Source organism: Physeter macrocephalus, chromosome 6, assembly GCF_002837175.3.
Source record: "Physeter macrocephalus isolate SW-GA chromosome 6, ASM283717v5, whole genome shotgun sequence".
Lineage (NCBI taxonomy): Eukaryota > Metazoa > Chordata > Mammalia > Artiodactyla > Physeteridae > Physeter > Physeter macrocephalus.
Window position 1 is genome coordinate 77,682,965 of NC_041219.1, and position 21,990 is coordinate 77,704,954.

At 37.7% G+C, this 21,990-nt stretch overlaps 1 protein-coding gene across 1 annotated transcript in view; it reads right to left on the bottom strand.

Annotated features, from left to right (window-relative positions):
* The window catches only part of SINHCAF (SIN3-HDAC complex associated factor), a 30,179-nt gene that overhangs the window by 4,160 nt on the left and 4,029 nt on the right, over positions 1 to 21,990 (bottom strand). Inside the window, exons 2-5 of the mRNA XM_007117544.4 lie at positions 11,764 to 11,911; positions 10,362 to 10,461; positions 8,620 to 8,746; positions 2,555 to 2,705 (exon numbers count right to left, since the gene is read on the bottom strand). Of these exons, the coding sequence (XP_007117606.1) occupies positions 2,555 to 2,705; positions 8,620 to 8,746; positions 10,362 to 10,461; positions 11,764 to 11,911 (526 nt within the window). The remainder of the gene's footprint in view (positions 1 to 2,554; positions 2,706 to 8,619; positions 8,747 to 10,361; positions 10,462 to 11,763; positions 11,912 to 21,990) is intronic.

A 21,990-nucleotide genomic window follows, 5' to 3' on the forward strand; every position in this document is an offset into this window, starting at 1 on the left:
CCTGCATCGGCAGGCGTACTCTCAACCACTGTGCCACCAGGGAAGCCCCCATCTCTTTTTCTTGACCTGCTTTATCTCTAGTAACTTTTTTGGTTATCTTTTTCAAGAACCAACTCTTAGCTTTACTGATACTATCCATTCATATTGATTTTCTACTCCATTTATTTCTACTCCTATCTTTAGGATTTCCTTGCTTTTATTTTTCTTTATATTGAGCTTCATTAATCTTTAAATTGGATACATGTAACTTCATTTATTTTAAAATCTTTCTTTTGTAAGAAGCATTAAAGGCAACTTTTCTTCTATCTACCTCTTTAACTTCATACCACATGTTTTGATTTGTGGTATTTTTCAGTTATTTTTTAGTTATAAGGATTTTCTAACTTATACTTTCTTCTTGAACCCATGGTTTCTTAATTTACAAATATATGGAGGTTTTCATCATTTTATTTTGCTAGATTGATTGACTGATTGATTGATTGATTGATGCATTGGGTCCTCGTTGCTGCACGCAGGCTTTCTCTAGTTGCAGCGACCAGGGGCTGCTCTTCGTTGAGGCACGCAGGCTTCTCATTGCGATGGCTTCTCTTGCTGCGGAGCAAGGGCTCTAGGTGCGCGGGCTTCAGTAGTTGTGGCTTGCGGGCTCAGTAGTTGTGATGCACGGGCTTACCTGGGATCTTCCTGGACCAGGGATCGAACCCATGTCCCCTGCATTGGCAGGCAGATTCTTAACCACTGCGCCACCAGGGAAGTCCTGCTAGGTATATTTTAAAACTCTCCATCCTTCCCTTCTTCTCTGGAGGTTTTACATTCTTATTTTTATTCTTTTAGTGGTTATACAGTTAATTAATCAAATTCTAAAGTTATTCAATACATTTATTCTCAACAATACAAAGATATTAGGACATTTTAACTCCCATCACTTCTATTACTTTAACATATATGTTACTGTTGTCATTTAATTCTTTTTTTAAAATTCCCATCTATTATCATTTTAAGCCTTCAGTGTTTATTTAAATTTACCTATAGGCAACAAATATTTATTTATCCTTCTCAGAATTTCAATCTTGGATCTCTTTTTTCTGCCTATAGAATTTTCGTTATTGAGTCAGTTTGGCAGCACACTCTCAATTTTCTTTTTCTAGTCAAAAAGTCCTATGCCCTCATTGACGAAAGATATTTTTGCTACATATATATAATTTTAAGTTGAGAGCTATTATCTCTTGGGCCATTGAAGGTATTAATCTATTGTTTTATGGCTTCCGTTGTTCATGCTGAGAATTCAGCTTGTAGGTTTGCTGTTCCTTTGAAAATAATGTGTTTATTTTCTCACTACTTAAAATCTGTTTTGCCTCCCATGTTCCACAGTTTCCCTATGATGTATCTATGGGTGAATCTTCTTCACCCATAAGATAATTGCTTATTACCTTGCTTTTAACTTGTTAGTCTTCCCAAATCTGTGAACTAGAAAATCCTTAACCACTTTCTCTTTAAATATTCTCTCTTTCCTAGTCTATTATCTCTTTTTTGACTTTGGGGTCCCTCATTCACTCAACATTTGGCCTCTGATTATTCCTTATTAACTTGTCTACTTGTAATGCCATTTTAAAGACATAAAAATATATATACTTCTAGCCCTTTTACTTTTTTTCAGTGGGAGAGTTGGTCAGAATGAATACCTAGTACACTCCATCATAGGAAATTTAGTTTCTTAACATGATTTCTACTTTAAATCAATTTTAATAGAAAAAACACACAAAATCGACACTCTCAGCTCCATTCTTGCCTAATCCACCTCCAAACACATACGCTACCAGCTGTGTGCCAAATGCCATTTAATTGCTAAGGAAGTGGGAAACCGTTGCCTATAATTAAGAAGGTTTGCTGGTTAAAGAGACATGTTCTGTTGCTTTTACCTTTTCCAGTATGTGAGATCTAAAAAGGAAAACACTGGCGTTCTGTTAGAGCCAGAAGCCATCTCTGTATCTGAGCCATCATCTGACTGGTTTCCCTATGATGTATCTACGGGTGAATCTTCTTCACCCATAAGATAATTGCTTATTACCTTGCTTTTAACTTGTTAGTCTTCCCAAATCTGTGAACTAGAAAATCCTTAACCACTTTCTCTTTAAATATTCTCTCTTTCCTAGTCTATTATCTCTTTTTTGACTTTGGGGTCCCTCATTCACTCAACATTTGGCCTCTGATTATTCCTTATTAACTTGTCTACTTGTAATGCCATTTTAAAGACATAAAAATATATATACTTCTAGCCCTTTTACTTTTTTTCAGTGGGAGAGTTGGTCAGAATGAATACCTAGTACACTCCATCATAGGAAATTTAGTTTCTTAACATGATTTCTACTTTAAATCAATTTTAATAGAAAAAACACACAAAATCGACACTCTCAGCTCCATTCTTGCCTAATCCACCTCCAAACACATACGCTACCAGCTGTGTGCCAAATGCCATTTAATTGCTAAGGAAGTGGGAAACCGTTGCCTATAATTAAGAAGGTTTGCTGGTTAAAGAGACATGTTCTGTTGCTTTTACCTTTTCCAGTATGTGAGATCTAAAAAGGAAAACACTGGCGTTCTGTTAGAGCCAGAAGCCATCTCTGTATCTGAGCCATCATCTGACTGGTTACTATAACAAGGAGATTGAGCTGGAGAGGCACTTGAGGTGGTACTGTGAGCATCAGAATCTGAAATAAAGTGAAAACAAATTATAATTTCATTATATGCAGCTGCAACTAAGCCTCAGCATAAAACACAGTGAATGAGATAGTAAAAAAAAAAAAAAAGAAAGAAAAAATTTATTTTCTATGCACTGACATTTGAAGATATCTGTACTAAAGTGTATCTAAAAGAAAATGAGCTTCCAATAAGATGAAGAGCCGACATACTTTTCTCTATTCTCCTGCTAATAAGTACAACTAAAAATAGATACGGACACAACATATAAAACAAAACTAAACACTCTGAAAGTCAGCTACAGCTAGTGAGCTCGAGACTTAAGGAAGGAAGCGGGGGTGAGCTCCCTAGCTTTTATGGGTTTTCTTTTTGCCTCCTAAATCCCAGTCTTGCAGCTGAAGAAGCCAACAACTCAGAAATGCCAATGGGTGCAGATATACATACACACACACACACACACACACACACACACACACACACACACACACAACAGAAGCCTGCCCTCTCTAGCCAAAGGACTAGGAAAGGGGCAGCTTAGCGAGAGAGGAATCCTTTCGGAGACAATAACCCCTTTGATCCAGCCAAACACCACAGAAAAAAAAGGGTCCCCACCCCCACCCACAGGAGCAAAGGCCAAGTGGGGAGCGTAGGTTTCCATCCTCCCAAGACTGTTAGGAGGCCGCCCAACACCTCCACCAGGGTGATGTCAGTGGAAGCCCTCTGAAGAGTCAGAGACTTCACTGTGGCCCACCAGGAACAGGAGCACCCTCACCACGTGGAGCCTTAATTCCCCGCCCACCCCCACCCAGCCGCAGTCAGGAGCTCCTCCTACCTCAGATACCAATGGAGGCTGAGGGAGAACCTGACACTTAACACCACTTGGCAGTAACAAGGTGGTGCCCCCCCATTTCCCCTTCTGGAAAAAAAAAAGCCAGTTAAAACAGAAGTAATAAAACTCAGAGTCTCACAACACAATTTTAAAATGTCTAGGTTTCAATAAAAAATCGTTATCATATCCAGAACCAGGAAGGTCTCAAATGGAATGAAAAGTCAAGCATCTATTAAACACCAAGATGACAGAGACGTTAGAATGACCTGACAAAGATTTTAAAGCAGCTATGACAAAAATGCTTCAATAAGCCGTTATGAACAAGCTTGAAATAAATGAAAACATAGCCTCAGCAAGTAGGCCTCAGTTAAAAAAAGAAAAGCAGCTATAAAGAACCAAGGAACTGAAATCCAAACCGAAAAAATACAATAAATGAAATAAAAAGCTCAGTAGACAGGCTCAACAGCAGAATGGAGGAGACAGAGGAAACAATCAGTGAACTGGAAGAAAGAACAACAGAAATTACCCAACCTGTACAACACAAAGAAAACAAATGAAAGAGCCTTAGAGACCTGTGGAACTACAACAAAAAACATACATTCATGTGACTGCAGTCCTGGAAGAAGAGGAGAAAGAGGGCGGAGGTGAAAAAATACTCAAATATAACCATTGAAAACGTGCCAAACTTGGCAAGAGACATAAACCTATAGATTCAAGAAGCTGAGCAAACCCCAAACAGGATGAACCCAAAGAAATCAATGCCAAGACACATTAATAATTAAACTTCTGAACACTAAAGAAAAAAAAAAATCTTGAAAGCATCCAAAGAAAAATGATACCTTACCCATAAAGGGAAAACAATAGATCCTGACTTAATAAGGAGTAAACGCAATTCATCAGATACAAGCTAAACATGATTTAGTGTTTTTGCTCTCAGAAGACTTCATATAAATTTACAAGCCAGAAAATAAATCTTTTGGTTGATGGTCACTGAGCTATAAAGCTATCATACTGCTATTCTCAGCAACAGCAATATCAGACAGGGGTTGAGCCTACCACACATCTTACCTTTGGCTAAAGACTCATCGCCACCCACCCCCCAGGACAGGTGGATAGAATAATCCTCCAATTCATAGAACTAATCAAATATTTATTAAGTATCCACTAGACATCAAACCCTGTGTCATATCCTACATGGGAAGAAACAGACTAAAGAAAACTTTTTTGAATAGAGCTCACAAGCATTTTCTATTAACAAAAGTTTATATAAAATAGCATAAAACTAAGTATCTAAAACAAAGAAAGCACCATTGGTGTTTTTAATATGTTCATTTACTTCCAATATATGAATAGCTTAACTTCATGAAAAAACAACCAAACAAAATTCTCAAGAGTAGCAGGCTTTACATAAAAAAGAATGAAACAATGCCATGTGCAGCAAGATGGATGCAACTAGAGATTATCATACTAAGTGAAGTAAGTCAGAAAGAGAAAGACAAATACCATATGAAATCACTTATATGTGGAATCTAAAATATGACACAAATGAACCTATCTATGAAACAGAAACAAAATCACGGACATAGAGAATAGACTGGTTGTTGCCAAGGGGGAGGGGGCTGAGGGAGAGAGGAAGTAGGAGGGTGCAGTAAGCTTTTACATATAGAATGGATAAACAACAAGGTCCTACTGTATAGCACAGAGGACTATATTCAATATCTTATGATAAACCATAATGGAAAAGAATATTAAAAAAAGAATGTAAAAAAATAAAATAAATAAAAGGGAGTAGCAGGCTTTAAAGGAATAAGTCTACAGAAATATTTAAAAGACTTCCCTGGGACTTCCCTGGTGGTCCAGTGAGTAAGACTCCGCGCTCCCAACACAAGGGGCCCAGGTTCAATCCCTGGTTGGGGAACTAGATCCTGCATGCGTGCCGCAACTAAGAAGTCCACATACCGCAACTGAGAAGCCCACATGCCACAAATAAGAGTCCGCGTGCTGCAACTATGAAGAAATCCACATGCCGCAACTAAGAAGTCCACATGCTGCAACTAAAGATCCCGCACGTCACAACTAAGACCCAGTGCAAACTAACTAACTAACTAAATAAACAGCTCATACACTGCTATAGGGTGTGTGTTTAGAAAAAAAAAAAAAAAAGACTTCCCTAATAATTAACAGCCATAGCAGTCATCTCTATGCTGCTCTAGTGATAGTCATCACTATCCTAGGAAGTGTTTAATATCTATGAACCATTTGAAATCGCAGTTATTTGACCATGTCTACCTATAAAAATGGCAATTTTATATGATTCAATCTAACACCTGGGACACTAGGATACAATTATATATAGAATCGCAGTTAGGGAAAAAAAATCCTCTCTTCTAGAATGTAAATCTGGGAATTCTTCAAAGAACTGAAATTTTTGAAGTCTTAAACATTAGGTAGGTATGATTTGGAAAGGCACAAAAGACTAGTTAGATAGCATGGGGTAGGTGGGGATGATGAGTAAAATTGTGGAAGCAGAATACACTATGCACACGAAGGGAACTGACCCTTTCCCTAAAATGGTACATCCAAAGACTTGCTAGGGGTTTTCCATTTTATTCTATAGCAACCAGAATCATTGCAGGTTTTAGGAAGAAGAATGACAAAAAGAATGGCTAACATTTATATGGGAATTTATTTTGCTTTGTTTTGTTTTACAAAACCCCTTTTACTTGATTATCCTCACTTCTCTGATTAGGAAATTGTGGTTAAATGTTAAGCAACACCAGGGTCACATATTTGTTCAAGAACTGTAACTCAAATCCAGATCTTCAAGCCCTAGGTCCAATGCCTTTCCAGTACACCAAAAAGGGAAGAGTGTCCCAGGAAGAGGAATTCAGGGCAGGTACATGCAAGATGCATGGAAGCAAATATATAACCAGAGGCAGGGAAACCATTTAGTTGGTGATGTATAAAAATTCAAATATCTCAAAACTGGTATGGTGCACACAGCTGCTAGCAATTCACAATGCACCTGGGAAAATCATGTTTCACTCTGAGTCTCCAAAACCCAGTTATTTTCAGTTTCCAACCCCTCCACAGCACAGCTTTATCACAAAAATCTAATAAAATTACACTGGACATATTCCCTTAGGTAAGGCAAAAGTTAGTCAGATGTCACTTTCCCTATAATTAAAGGGAGACGCTAAGAATATACAACAAATATCAATTTCTCTACCCCCCCAAGTTATAGAAGAAAATTACTCTTTTCTAAATGTTCACTAAAACATTTAACGAGAATAAAGGGTAAAGTCAGTCTTTCTTCCCCCTCGGTGATAGCTGGTTAAGAAACATGTATAATTAAAATATACACATATTTGATATTGCCTAAATATTTTACTATAAATGTATTAAAATATTTTAGCCAAAGAGTAAATATATTATCAGAATACCTATGGACTGGTAACACCAACTTACCTGAGAGCAGAGTTAGTAGCAGACCTGGAAAGACTTTGGAGTCCTGCAGCATGAGTTACACTATCCCAGAGAGCAGAACGATATTGTAGAAACAGCACAGGGCTTTGAAATTAGACAAACCCCAGGTCAAATTCACTCTACCACTTACTAAGTGACCTCGGGTCAAGGTGAAATCACTACTTTGTACTTCCTATTCCAATCTCTAAAACAGAAATCATTGGGATAATTATGTATGTAAAGTGCTTGGTACATATACCAAAATGCTCAAGAGATGATAGTTCTCCTTCCTTCCTCTCATTCTATCTGATCAGTAACTTGTCTTTTTCCTTTTTCTAAAACAAGCACTGATTGATAAAACTTTGTCTAACAAGGTCCTACAGATTTTTTTTTTAGCCGCACTGAGCGGGATGCGGCATCTTAGTTCCCCAACCAGGGATGGAACTCGTGCCCCCTGCGGTGGAACCTCAGAGTCCTAACCACTGGACGGCCAGGGAATTACCCAGATTTTTTTTTTTTAATCCTGAAAACGCCAATACAGGTCTACCTACAATTCTGAAAAGGTTCTCAAAACAAAAGTTTAGGGGGCTTCCCTGGTGGCGCAGTGGCTGAGAGTCCACCTGCTGATGCGGGGGACGCGGGTTTGTGCCCCGGTCCAGGAAGATCCCACATACCGCGGAGCGGCTGGGCCCGTGAGCCATGGCCACTGAGCCTGCGCGTCCGGACCCTGTGCTCCGCAACGGGAGAGGCCACAACAGTGAGAGGCCCGCGTACCACAAAAAAAAAAAAAAAGTTTATTCCTAACCCATTTGGTTACAAAATCTGGCCTGGCCTGGACTATAATTAGGTAAGCAAACCTGACTAGCTTATTTACAGTTAGTTTATTCCACCTATATGAATAGGCCTACATTTTTCCCACAGAAACACTAATGTCTTTGATTCAACAGTGCTGCCTCAGACCCCCCTGGGTGTAATAAATAATGTAATAACATTATATGCAGTGGATTTCCTTTTCAAAATCTGAAATCTTAATTCCTAAATACAGAAGTACCATAAAAGGTCCCCGGCCCCCAATGACTTCCAATAAAAGTAGACGAGCTTAATGTTAATTTATCATTCCTTTCCCATCCTCTCACCCCACACAACACACCAAGCCCCCTTAAACCTAAACGTCTTGAGGCTGGCTTTTACTACAATATCTGAGTTATGATTTCCAAAACTACTCTCCAGAGAACCTGAGCTTTAGTCTCAGATTGTCCACTAATTATTTATATACCTTTCTGCATATCTCCAGGCCTCAAACTCCTTAAGAATAAAAATCAAGTAAACAAACTTGAAAAATTCATCTTCTAGAAAATTAAGATGTCAATAAAGAGATCAGAATGGTCTGAGTGTTCTTAGCACAATCTGAAGAAGTGGCTGGTGAAAGTACTTTTAAGACACCAAAATCAAAGATAAAGTTCGAAGATTTCATAGAAATAAAATATCTCTCCCAAGTCAACAATGCCTCCCACTCTTTTTTAAAAAAGCAATAAAAGAAAAAATGGTCCATACATGCCATGTGCCACCCCAGACAAAAATAAAAACAAAACAACTATCCTTAAATCCTCATGTTTCAATATCAAACTTACTGTGACGTTTAAATTCCTTCTGCAGTTTACTGATCTGGTTGCTTTTTATCCTGTTTCCAGATAGAGTTTTCACTTTCTTTGGTTTCAGGGTAGTCTTTAGACTGGGTCCTGCCCTTGCATCTACCACCTGGAAGAAAATACTGAATATTTAATACCATTTTAAAAATGACACCGCTGTATTCCCTTCGTTCAGACGAATGCTTATTTGAAGGAGCCAAATTTGAATTTTCTACTCAGTGTTTGAGAGCTCATGTGTACTTTTAATCATCACATGGTATTAAAGAATAATTTATCTAGTGGTTTTTTTCCTTTGAAGTAAGTAATAACAGGAGTCTGCTGGACAAAAAATTTACATAGATTTTATATATGGTGAAAATGACCCAAGTAGGTTAAGAAAAACCAAACCTAACAACAACTAACATTTCTATAGGATGATGTTCTGCAGTTTACAAAAAGTTTTCATATACTTTTGATTTTAACTTCACCACAAAGCAGTAAGCAGTAATTTGTCACTCCAGTTTTAGGGTAAAGAAAAACAAAAGACATTCAACTATGTATTTTGCCTTATTTCACTAAGCTAGTAAATGGGCAAGGGAGGGTGGGGAAGGGGCCCAGATGCAAATCAGGGTTTTCAGACCTATGCTTTATGCTCTTTTTACTACACACCCTTAATCCCTGAGGTCAGCCACGTGAGGGCAATGGGATTTTCTCCCACAGCCTAGCGTGGCCACTGGTCTAGCCCCATATGGTCTCATTTCTCATGCCTTCACTCACATCGGCTATTTGCAGATTTCTACCCTTATGTAAAAAGGTTGACATCACCTTCAAAATCACAATTTGGATCTTCTCCAGGTAAGCTATTAATTAAAGAAAAACTCACATTTTTATAGGTTAACAGACTCACAGAAACCTATTATAATAATGAAACATTGTCACCAAAGGACAGTGTAAGGCTAGTGTAAGAAAAAAGGTAAAAAACAAATATTTTTTGCCCACTTAAAAACAAACATTTTGTATAAATGTCATAAATCTTCTGAAAGCTAGCATACAGAAAAACTAAATAAGACCTAACAGTGTCATTCTAGTCATTGAAAATATTTTCTAAAGAATTCTAGTGACGTTATAAAGTGAAATGCAAATAGAAAAGACATTTACATTCCAGTTTGATCTCAACTAGATTTAATATAGAGAATAACAATAGCTTCTATCTGAGTGATTACTATGTGTTATACTTTATATACATCATCTCATTCAGTTCTTACAACAGTTCTGTGCGATAGCTATTATCCTTGCACTTTATAAATAAATGTCACTTGCCCAAAGTTCACAACTAGTAAGTGGTAAAGGCAGGCTTTAATCCAGCTCTGATTATAAACCAATGTGCTCATTAGTACCAACATGAATTAGGACATACATAATCCTAGGAGATGAAAAAAAGGATCCATGTCTAATTAACTCTAGGAATTTCTGGGTTAAACCTAAAAATATGTGAAACGTACATTGTGGATCTCCAAAAATGGGTATATTTGATACAACCTTAGAGAAATGCCATACCAAGCTATTTTGCTCCCCAAATGCCAAAATGTTGAGTGATTATATCTGAGCAGCAACTAGTGCTTTTCTTTATTCTTTTCAGACTTTTCTACCCTAGGAACATATTATTTCCTAAATTAGGGGGAAAAAATAATGTTACTTTAAATTATAACAGAGGTATAATTGAGAAAGACGAAAGATGAACTCACATGATTCCAGTTTTTTTTTGATCCTGCTGGCAATTTCTTCCATCTTTTCACAAGCAGGACACAGGCATTACAGATGTCTCCTGAACGAGTCTCATGTAACCTGATAAGAAAACAATCAAACCTTTATTAGTCTCCTTTACATTAAAGAACTCATGCAAGTACATTTCTTTTAGAAAAAACACTATTTATAGTTTATAGATGCTATTTCTAATTGTCTGGAGTGATCCAGTTCCATTGTTTCTGTAGAATATTTCAGAAATATAATTAACTTCTAGATCCAATGAATTAATTCCATGTGCTACAATTTGGTCATTTTAAAATAAAGAATGTTTTTTAAAACAATAGCAAAATTTAAGCCCTAGAGAAGATCCTGGTCACCATGGTTTTAAACAATGCTGTCCAATTAATCTTTCTTGAAATGTGTAGATACTTCATAAGCAATAAAACACGACCCTTTAAGTAAAATAATGTGCCATGATATTCTAGTTTCACAACAAACAAAACCAGAGAGGCACTGTAATTTTTTTTTTAATGAATATATCTGCATAGGGGGAAAGAAATCTATAGTTACCAAGCTATTTTTTAATTTTCTCTCTGAGGAATTTTTCATTTACTATACTTTTCCTGTATTATAAATGCACAGAAAAATACTAATAACATTTATTATATATACAATTGGAAATAAAGACATTAGGAGAAAAATGTAATTTCAAAAGGCAAGGTTGGTTAGTGGAGACTCTTTGATAACCTTCAAAATAAGTACAAAGTCTAGGATTAACAATAAATAATCCACAAAATGTTTTGATAAGAAAGAACAGTGGTGAAATTAATTTCTAACATGGGAAATGGCTCAACATTAAGTATTTTATTTCATCCAAGTATTTGTTAGAAAGTAATTTCCATTTTATTAAGCAGAGGTTTATTGTCAAAAGATAAATAAAGAAAGAAATTATAAAATAAAAGCTAACATAGCCTGACAGGTATCAGGGCAGAACATTAAGTCCTATTAGTATCCTCAGCAGATTGCGTTAAAATATATTTCTATAATTTAGAAAAACAATACAAAGGACAGAAAACTAGTGGAGGACAATTACTGTAAGAGAGAATAAGGGTAATTTAAAAAAAAAACTCTTTGTACATCCTGAAGTAAACAAAAGGGTTTGTTTGATTATAACTTCTAAAGGGCTTCACAATTAATTTGGTAGTTCCTCATAATCTGGGAAAAGGAAGGCTGTCAGTATTGTTTGATTTGTTTTAAGAGCAAGTGCCTTGAAATAACCTAGATCAGAATATGAGTGATTTTAATAATTAGCACACTGTTCCAATCCCTTTGCTTAGAAATACTTCTGTATACTGTGATCTTTTTCACTCCAAAAATGGTACAAACATCACATGATCTTACCCAAAACAGCTCTGGAAGTCCTTTTCATAGCGCTTACTGTCAGTGAATCGAGAACTGGAGGATTTAGCTCTGCAAATACAGCAGCCCTCTATACTTCGGTACATCTTTGGCTTGTGAAAACCAAACATCTTTTCTTCTGGGCAATAGTCTGTAAAGCCAAGGGAATTGATGACACAGCTTTGTTGAGGGCTATAACAAGAAACCATTAAAAGCGAACTCTCTGCTCCACCCTACCCCCAGCAATGCGGTATTACATGACCAAGCGAGACAGGAGGGCTCTGGTGAAAACCTCTTGGATCCACCTCAATTCTAGGCACACGAGCATAGCAAGTGTCTAAAACACACAAAGTAGCTCAGGTATTTAACAAGCCTTCTACTACCTCCTTCTCCCCTCCTGGCAAACACTCATTCTAAAATTGCAGGAAGGGTAGTTCCCTGGTGGTGCAGTGGTTAAGGGTCCACCTGCCAATGCGGGGGACACCGGTTCGATCCCTGGTCGGGGAGAATCCCACACGCTGCGGGGCGGCTAGGCCCGTGCACCACAACTACTGAGCCTGCGCCCTAGAGCCCGCGAGCCACAACTACCGAAGCCCACCCGCCTGGAGCCCGTGCTCCACGGAGAGAGGCGCCACCGCAATGAGAAGCCCACACGCCACAACGAGGAGTAGCCCCCACTCGCCGCAACTGGAGAGAGCCTGCACGCAGCAGACAAGACCCAACGCAGACAAAAATGGATAAATAAATAAATAAATTTATTTTTAAAAATAAATAAAATAAAATTGCAGGAAGGAGGCATTTTCTAAAATTCAAGATTTTAAGTAGAGAATACAACAAACTCTCCCCACTATCCTGTGAAATAATGGAATCATACACAGTGGAGGACACATGCTAAAATTTAAGCTAAGGCACCCCCTTTTATTTTGCATCTCTGCATTAATGTGATTCCCCCCTCTTGGAAAGTTTTGAGCATTTATTACAGGACCACTATTTGATACTAAGCACACAAGTAGCTCAATATGCATCAACCTACACTACTTTGCCCTATGGGAAATCAGAGGGGATTTCTTCTGTGATAAATGGGAAGTTCTAAGGCAAGTTGTCCCTGAATTGAAACTACTGAAAGGAGGATGTAAAATACACAAGAATCCAGGGTTATAATTTAAGAATAATAATTTTATAAATCATTCAGATCAATTAAGAATGAGCTCATGTTGCCTGACCAGTGGTCTGCCCCTCACAGCTGTTACAGAGGTTTTTGAAGCTCTTCGATGCGGTGCTGTGCCTTAGAGCAGTAATAGTGAGAGGCCTAAGTTCAAAAACGTCAACTGTGATTCCCATGATCAAAAATATCTCAACATCGAGCAAGGAAGGCAGATTCAGCTCCAGGGCTGGATGCAACAAAAATGTAGCTGGCAGTAAACATGTACCTTGTAAGTAATTTAGAATATCCAAACCAAGGACCAACTTCACCAGAACATCTGGACTAAGAGAGGTGATGAAAAGGTAATGTACAGAAACTAAACCCCAAGGGACAAATCCAGAGCAGAGTGTGTGTGTCTGTGTGTGTGTGTGTGTGTGTGTGTGTGTAAAGGTCCAAATACAAATTATCACAAAACCATCATATAAAGCATCAAGAAGAGAAAATTAGTAATGCTAACTAGATTTGTGCCCACAGTTTTAGGAGTTATAACCACAGAACACCACCCTTTTAAAAGTTCTTTTAGAAATACACTCAAATATACAAGTAAAACAAAAATTTTGGTGTTTGTCTTTGGATGACCTCTTGCCTAACTTCATTCCATTCCATTTCTGGTTAGCCATACCAGAGCAAGTATATGAAAGTGATTCAGAAAAATAACCAAATATCCAGGATCTTGTGTGTGTGTGTGTTTGAGATGCAGGGATTCTGAAATATAGACAAAGGATTTACAACTTGTTTTTAAGAAAATATTTTATCAGCAAATAACTAAAGACTTAAGTCTTCCTTTTAAACAGGGGCCACTGTTCATTAAGTTTTTGATGTTTTTGTTGGTGAGGGAGGCCAGCAAAAAGGGAGGTGCAATGGGGCAGAAGGCCACTGATGCATTTCAATAATTAAGCCTAAACTAACAGTTACTTTAAGAATTGTTAAAACAAGAAAATAAAATACTCCTAGTTGATTAAGTTATTTTCATTAAATGAGATTTTTTGAAAGGAAAAAAATGAGGAAGGTGCTCTATATATAGTAGGAAAAGGCACAGACCTGTGAAATGAGGTAGATTTCTTTTTCCATCTAACAAACCCATATGATAAATGAAAAGAAAATTGCCTCCTGAAGAAAATGGCCATGTGCTGCTTTGGAAAAAACGTCAAATGACACAGGTTTATAGAAACTTAAAAGAAGTACTCAGAAAGTAAAAGACATTGCTTTAATTTGTGTATTTGTTTTTGAGGCAAAAATGTAACATAACTCTTTCCAGTCCTTACACCAACCTGTGGGGTCTTCAAACTCCAACACCTTCCATTACCATCAAGGTCAAAAGTCCAGAGCTCCTCTTGCAGTCACCAGCTTCATCAATAGCTCTAGGAAACTTCAACCTCCCTTCTCAGCAAGGACAAAGGAAGTACAGCAAGAAAGGCCAGTTCATTCCATTAACACAGAGACCAAATCCTATTACAACAGACAGACTCCTATCTCTACCCTCACAATCCCCTTCTCTCCACAAATAAACATGCCATCAAAACTATACAAAAATAGGTTCATCTCCAAGATATGAACTAACTACCTTCACTGAGGCTGGATTTGACCAAGAAGCCAGAGTTTGTGCCAGTTATCATGCTGGCAAGCTGCTAAGAAATACTAGGGCTACCACTAGGTACTGAGGCTTTCCTTTTCATCAGCAGCTATTGTGAATCAATTGTTCATCTTCAGTATGATTTTTGTTGTTGTTGGGGCTCTCCACAAAACTTCCCCAACAGTACCAGTGAAACAATCCATTCTTCAGTTTGAGGATATTCTTCTTAGACATCAGAAAAAATATAGTAGCCTGATGTCTTCTGATTGATAATCTTTTATGTAGTTCTGCAACCTTTTTTTCCTGACAAAATTTTTCTGCCTAAACATCTGAGTGGGGTCTAAATCCTAGGGTTCACCCTCTTCCAAGCAGTGCTAAATGCAGTAAGGAGGCAGGCACTTGTCCTAATGCAGCACACAAGTAGCACATGAGTCTTTTAACAGATGATTACTTAATAAACCTATTAAACCTTTTCTGAGCTTATTCCTGCACTTGAGAGGTACTTGGGAATCTGCAGCAAATACACAGGGGCTTCATTCTGGGCTCTGTTTACAGCAACCCAGTTAATCAGTGGTTGGTATTTAGCCATTTTGAGCCTTGGGGAGCTCAGAGATTAACTGAAAATATTTTCACAAAATCTACAGACCCACTAATGTTTTAAAAAACAAAAAACCTTACCTAATCTCTGGGAAAAAACTAAGGACACAAACTGGCTCTGAAACCAAGTTACTTTATATATTTGAGAAGGCAGTGGGTGAGCATGGCACAATTTGATTTTAAACTTGGAATTTCTGTTATCTCAACAAACCGGGTGGTTCTTTAGAATACTTCTTTCCTATAAAAATACTGAATTACTATGTTCTATACCTGAAACTAGCATAATATTATGAATCAACTTCAATTTTTAAAAAAGAATATTTCTTTCCTAATCCCACATTTGTGCAATATTAAATGTTCCCTCCAGAACAATCTATTTTATCTGTTCAAATTGTGATTTTTGCATCTATTCTTATAGGTGTCACATCACTCAGCAGTGTTTTAATAGAAGGAAGCTAATACCGTCTGCTTCCTAATTGATGAATAGTTACAGATGAGAGTGTACCCTGTACAATCTCACCCTTAAGCATGTATTTGCAGAAGGCAGAAGAAACTTTACCTTTGAGATAAAGGCAAAAATCAGAAAGAAGTAAAATGCTGATTAAAAACCATCATTTGCCTTCTAAAATTAGATAGCAGTGATAGCTGCAAAACTCTAAATACACTAAAAGCCACTGAATTGTACACTTTAAAGAGTGAATTTTATGGTACATAAATTATATCTCAATAAGCTTGTTTTTAAAAATAAAATAGACTGGGTTGGGAATTCTCTTATTGTCTTTATTCATCTTTGTAACCTCAGCACCTAGAAGAGTGCCAATCATGTGGTATGTACTCAATAAATGTGTTGATTAAACTTTTTTAAAAAGCTGTCATTTGTATAGCATTTCATGTTTTATAAAGCACTTTCATTGACATTAGTTCTTTATCTACTGTCAGCCAAAAAGCCACAAATTTTTTTCAATACTGTAACAGTTAAAGACAAATCAACCATGCTGAAATTACTGTTCTGTCCAATTTAATTCAATCTCCCCAAATTAAAAAGATAAAAGTTAATAGCTAAGTCAGCAAAAGCCATAAGAGAAATAACTGTAATTATATGAACAAATAGCATACATACACAACAGTGTGAATTTTTAAAATGCAACAATCAATTCTAAACATTTGTTTTGACTGATTTACTGGGGTTTCTTCCACTTTAAAACTTCCAAAAAGTTGATCATAAAAATTCAGTGATCGGGCTTCCCTGGTGGCGCAGTGGTTAAGAACCCACCTGCCAATGCAGGGGACACGGGTTCGAGCCCTGGTCCGGGAAGATCCCACATGCCGCGGAGCAACTAAGCCAGTGCTCCACAGCTACTGAGCCTGCGCTCTAGAACCCGTGAGCCACAACTACTGAGCCTGCATGCTACAACTACTGAAGCCCACGTGCCACAACTACTGAAGCCCACGTGCCACAACGACTGAAACCCATGTGCCACAACTACTGAAGCCCACGCGCGGAGCACCTAAGCCAGTGCTCCCCAGCTACTGAGCCTGCGCACTAGAACCCGTGAGCCACAACTACTGAGCCTGCATGCTACAACTACTGAAGCCCACGTGCCACAACTACTGAAGCCCACGTGCCACAACGACTGAAACCCATGTGCCACAACTACTGAAGCCCACGCGCCTAGAGCCCGTGCTCGACAACGAGAAACCACCACAATGAGAAGCCCACGCACCACAACAAAGAGTAGACCCCACTCGCGGCAACTAGAGAAAGCCCAGGGGCAATAACAAAGACCCAACGCAGCCAAAAATAAAATAAATAAATAAATTTACCTTTAAAAAGAATTCAATCATCAACTTAATTAAAGGATGGGAAATGCAATCTTAATGTTGGACAAGGAAAGGCTAAAGTAACCACTGTTTTATCAAGATACAAAAGAGCCAATTCTAATCTGATCTAATGAGATTATGAAGCCAAAGAGCAGGGATGATGTCTTACTACACTTAATTCGGCACACATAAGGTAAGTTTACTGAGTACAATACAATATAAATGGGAAAGAAATCTTCACAGTCAATAGTGAAGGGATGCTATTGAAGAAAAGTTATCTGATAAATAGCTTAAAGGCGATGTCTTACAATTTTTAATAATACCAAATATCTGATTTTAAGTTCCAACTAAGAAACAGTATGAAGAATCATGAAATGCAAATTTTAGAGCTTCTAGCACCCTTTTTACTATGGAATTAGGAGACAGTGAGGTGAAGAACTTAATTCTGCAGAGTATTTTCTTGTCTTTCAAGTCTTCTAAGGGTGTGATTTTAACATTTAGGAAAATGGAGAGGGTTCTTATTATGATAAATGTCACATGTATTAGGCTCACCTTAGTTGGTATGTATGCTTTGAAGGACACCAATAGTTCCTCCAATGTAATAACTTCCCCAATTTTACCTTCTAGACTCCTTCTGGGTAGTAAAGTCTTTCTTATATTCAAAAATACCTTTCAAAACTCAAAATGCCACTGATGGACTAGATAGATAGAAGAAAACAGAGAGAAGTAACTATGCCAAGGATGATAAATCAGCTTTACAGTTAACTTCACAACTTGTCCATGCCATCTTGAGAAGTGAAATTCTGATGCACAAATTAGGGGTGCAACCTCCCAAATTAAAGCATTCCTAAATTAAAGTGATCTTAGTTTTTCAACAGACCAAAACCCTATAGCTTCTTTTTGCGGTACGCGGGCCTGTCACTGTTGTGGCCTCTCCCGTTGCGGAGCACAGGCTCCGGACGCGCAGGCTCAGCGGCCATGGTTCACGGGCCCAGCCGCTCCGCGGCATGTGGGATCTTCCCGGACCGGGGCACGAACCCGCGTCCCCTGCATCGGCAGGCGGACTCTCAACCACTGCGCCACCAGGGAAGCCCAACCCTATAGCTTCTAATCATCACTTTTTCTCTCTAAAATCCAAATGACCTAGACCTTTAAAAAAAAAAAATACATAAGATATTGGAAGCAACCTAAATGTCCATGGATTCTCAGACTGGTTTACGTATGGTGTCTTCATACTACAGGATACCCTTTCAGCCCTTAAAAAGATGTTAGTAGTTCTACGACATGTGCAGGGAGGGAACTTTTTATCCAATGTATCTTGTTATACAGTATAATCCCATAGTATGTTTTTAATGAGAACTTAAATACACAAACTGGCTTTTAAAATAGATTTTTAAAAACTAGTAAACAGCAGTTGCCTCTGAAGGGTGCAAGAATGAAGGAGGCTTACTTTCACTTTACTCCCGTCTATACTGATATTTTTTTTAATCAAGAGCACCACACCCCAAAACCTTAGTTATCATCACATATCTTGACTTAACTAAAGAGGAATCTGAAAAATCCCAGAGTTTAAATAAACTTCCTCAAAGACATACAGACAAAGAGACACACATTAGGAAATATATTCCACAGGAGAGAGTACAGAATAGACTAGTAAAATCAGAACAGACAGAACAGAATGGGAAGGAAACTGCAGAGAAGAGACAAGCAAAAGATTTGTAAAGTGGGAAGGAAGCAGCGGTGAACAAAGACAAAAGGAACCAAGCAACCAAAGACAACTTTGAAGTGAAGGAGACATATTCTTTAGACCTGAACTTTAAATGGCAGGATGATGGGAAATGAAGAGAAATACGAAAAAACACTCATGATCAAAAGTTATGGGCAACCTTGAGTTCTTGGAACTAGTAATGCTACCCTTGACACCATTTTAGTCAACAGTACGCTATCTTTAATCACATAGAGGTACAGGATCCAGTAAACACTAACAGTGTAACTGGAGCAACACTCTTCACAAAGGGTCAAATAGGATTGAGTGTTTTTGTGTTCTCCTACTGCTAGGCCACTTGGATGCAGTATTCCCCTACAAGGAGACATGTTTCTGCAGGGCTTAAGGAAAGCCATGGAGCAATTAAACACTACTATTTCCTCTCACCTGCTTCTAGCAGATACCAACCCACATCCCAACACCAAAGGTTCTGAATTTACTTTACTGATTCACTTTTTTAAGTGAAATTTAACAATTTAAACCTGCCTGGAGGAAAACTGAAAAAGAGGTGATGGATCCCCACTTGTTCACCAATAGCTTCTCCAAACATGTACCCAGCCTGAGAAATTATATGGTAAAATATTTATACAGTGGTGCCTATGGAATCCACGTTAGCAGAATCTAGAACTCCTTCTACAGGAAAGGGGTCAAACTCAGAAATAAGTGTTCAGCTGAAGCAGCACAGGTTAAAAATAAAAATCACAAATCCAGGTCTGAGTTTTAGACAGTATAAAAATATCCCATTTTGACAGTGTTACAAAAAAACCTGGGTATCCCAATACCAGATTAAGAGAGATTCCAGCGGATGGGAAAGTGAAAGGTTGGGAACACAGTATTTATTTGCTTTTAAGAGATGATTATCAGTAAGAAATGTAACTATTGTGAGTGTGGTGAAGAAGGCAGTATGAGTCAAGTTGGAGTCTATTTCTGCTTTTGTCTTTACAAGTAAATACGAAGTCACTTAGAATTTTACTTCTCCCTTTGTAATATTAGGGTGAAATATCACTTCTACTTTCCAGGGACGCTGTGAAGCAAGAGTATGAAAATATCAGTGTATGTACACCATTTATTTCCTTAAATTTATAAGACTTGCACATTATAGAAATATAAACTCTATCTCTCCCAAGACATGCACAACAAATTAAAATTAAGGTAGAATCTTGAATTCTGAAGGTTTTCTTTTAAGACCAGGTTTGTGGTAAAAGAGAAACTTAGCATTTTCAGAGAGACTTTTAAGTTCATGAAACTAGACCATATACCTTTCAGTGAAGCTTGTTCTCCCATTTTCAAGTTTGACAAAAATGTGAAGAAAGCACACACCTGGTCTAACCCAAACCTCAGGAAAATTCCTTAAGCTCTCTGAAGCACCAATACAAGAACTGGCAGTCCTAACCTTTAAATGCCCTAAATTGATTATACAGTCTTCTCTTCCAAACACACTCTTCCTGTGTTCACCTATTTTGGTTATCATCCATACAGTCACACAAAAAATCTGCAAGTCAACTAGGCTCTCTCTTCTCATCTTCTGCATGGTCCACACCATGTCCACGATGAAATCCTTAGAAAATATACTTCTTCCTTCACTTCTCTGGTTCCTGTCCCTTCCATCCCCATTGCCTGTTTGTCCCTCATTATGGTGTTCGAACACCTGTCAGAGCCTCATAACCGACTTCCCTGCACCCTTCAAACAGGTGGTCTCTTCCTAAAGTTCAAATGTTAATATCCCTTCCAAGGTACCAACACTGGCTTCAGGATATATCCAAACTCCTTGGCAAGAAATTCAAAGCTTTTCAGGATCTAGTCCTGACTACCAGCTGCTCCCAACTTAGAATTCTGATATTCCAGGCGTGTCAAACCAACTTTAATAACTAGCCACATCTCAACTTAGGCTCCTATTTTTGTCCAAGATGGTTTCTCCTCCATCCCCTTAACCTGAGAAATTCTTTAAGGATTGTATCTTTTTACAAAACCTTTCCATAGCTAACAAACACACCGGAACTTGTTTAATGTGTGTGTTATTTCCTCTACTCTATGATAAACTGTTACAGGGCAGAAAATAAATGTATTATTTCCTCTACTCAATGATAAACTGTTACAGGGCAGAAACTAAGTCTTATATTACAACCAGGTGCTGAATGTACAAAGTATACAAAACTGGGTGGAACTTGCTAAGAAGAGTGGGGTAGCCAAAATAGAGTTGAACAGTGTTTTTAAGGGCATGAAATAGGAATGGTGTCCATAATAAAAACATGTATTAAAAAACTGATGTTTTAAATGGTGTCATTTTTCTTTAACATTTACTCTGTAGACTTTTGTAGAAAAAAATTGTGAGCTTTAAAGATTTCCAGGAAATGTAAACCAAATGAATTACTTTAATTAGAAAAGCTTAATAGTAAACAAGTCAATGCTTTCATAACAACCGGTAGAAAAAATATTTCTTGCTGATTTCAAGCAGGCACGTGGAGAGGAAGGGAAGATTAGGAGAATACTGTGCGGAGAAATGAATCGCAAAATGAGAGCTATTTAAACTCAGCATACATTAACACCAACCAAATTTAAAAAACATTAATCCAAACAAAAGTATGTGAAAACAACTAAATATGAAGCTAGAAATGAATGATTTTAGTTCAACTGCAACTTTTATACTTGAATATATAATAGCAAATGTCCCTGTGACTTCCATATTTCTAGTACAAAAAGAAAACTTCGCTCCCTTGAAAATACACTCCCTTCTTTTGCATTAGCTGCATTTCCAGATCATTTCCATAATACAGAAAACCTTAGTTGCAGATTCAATTAAAAGAGAAACTGAAAAAAAAGGGAAAGAGAGAAAGAAACTGGAGAACCAAAAGACAACAAAATATTTTCACTTTATAACAGGACACTCTCGTGGACAAGAGAAATCAGGAAGAAAGAAAATAGCATATTCTAGATTTCCACAGGACTTTTTGATGTAAAGTGGTTGAATCAGAATTGGATTGGCAACCAGGAGTCGAAGGCAGTGTACTCCCAGAACCAGTTCCTGAAGGTGGGGGAGAGGCCAAAGACATTCATTCTTTCCACTCATCATTTACTGAATTACTTCCTCCAGCAAGGAAACTGATCCAGGCCTCAGTTTCGTCTTCTGTAAAATGTCTACTTCCCAAAGTTGTCAGGACAATAGTCAGTATTTACCAAGCACATGATTTGCTTATTTATATCCCCAAGAACCAGGTATCATTATTATTATTGCTATTCTGCAGGTGACAAAATTTGACTACAACATGACTT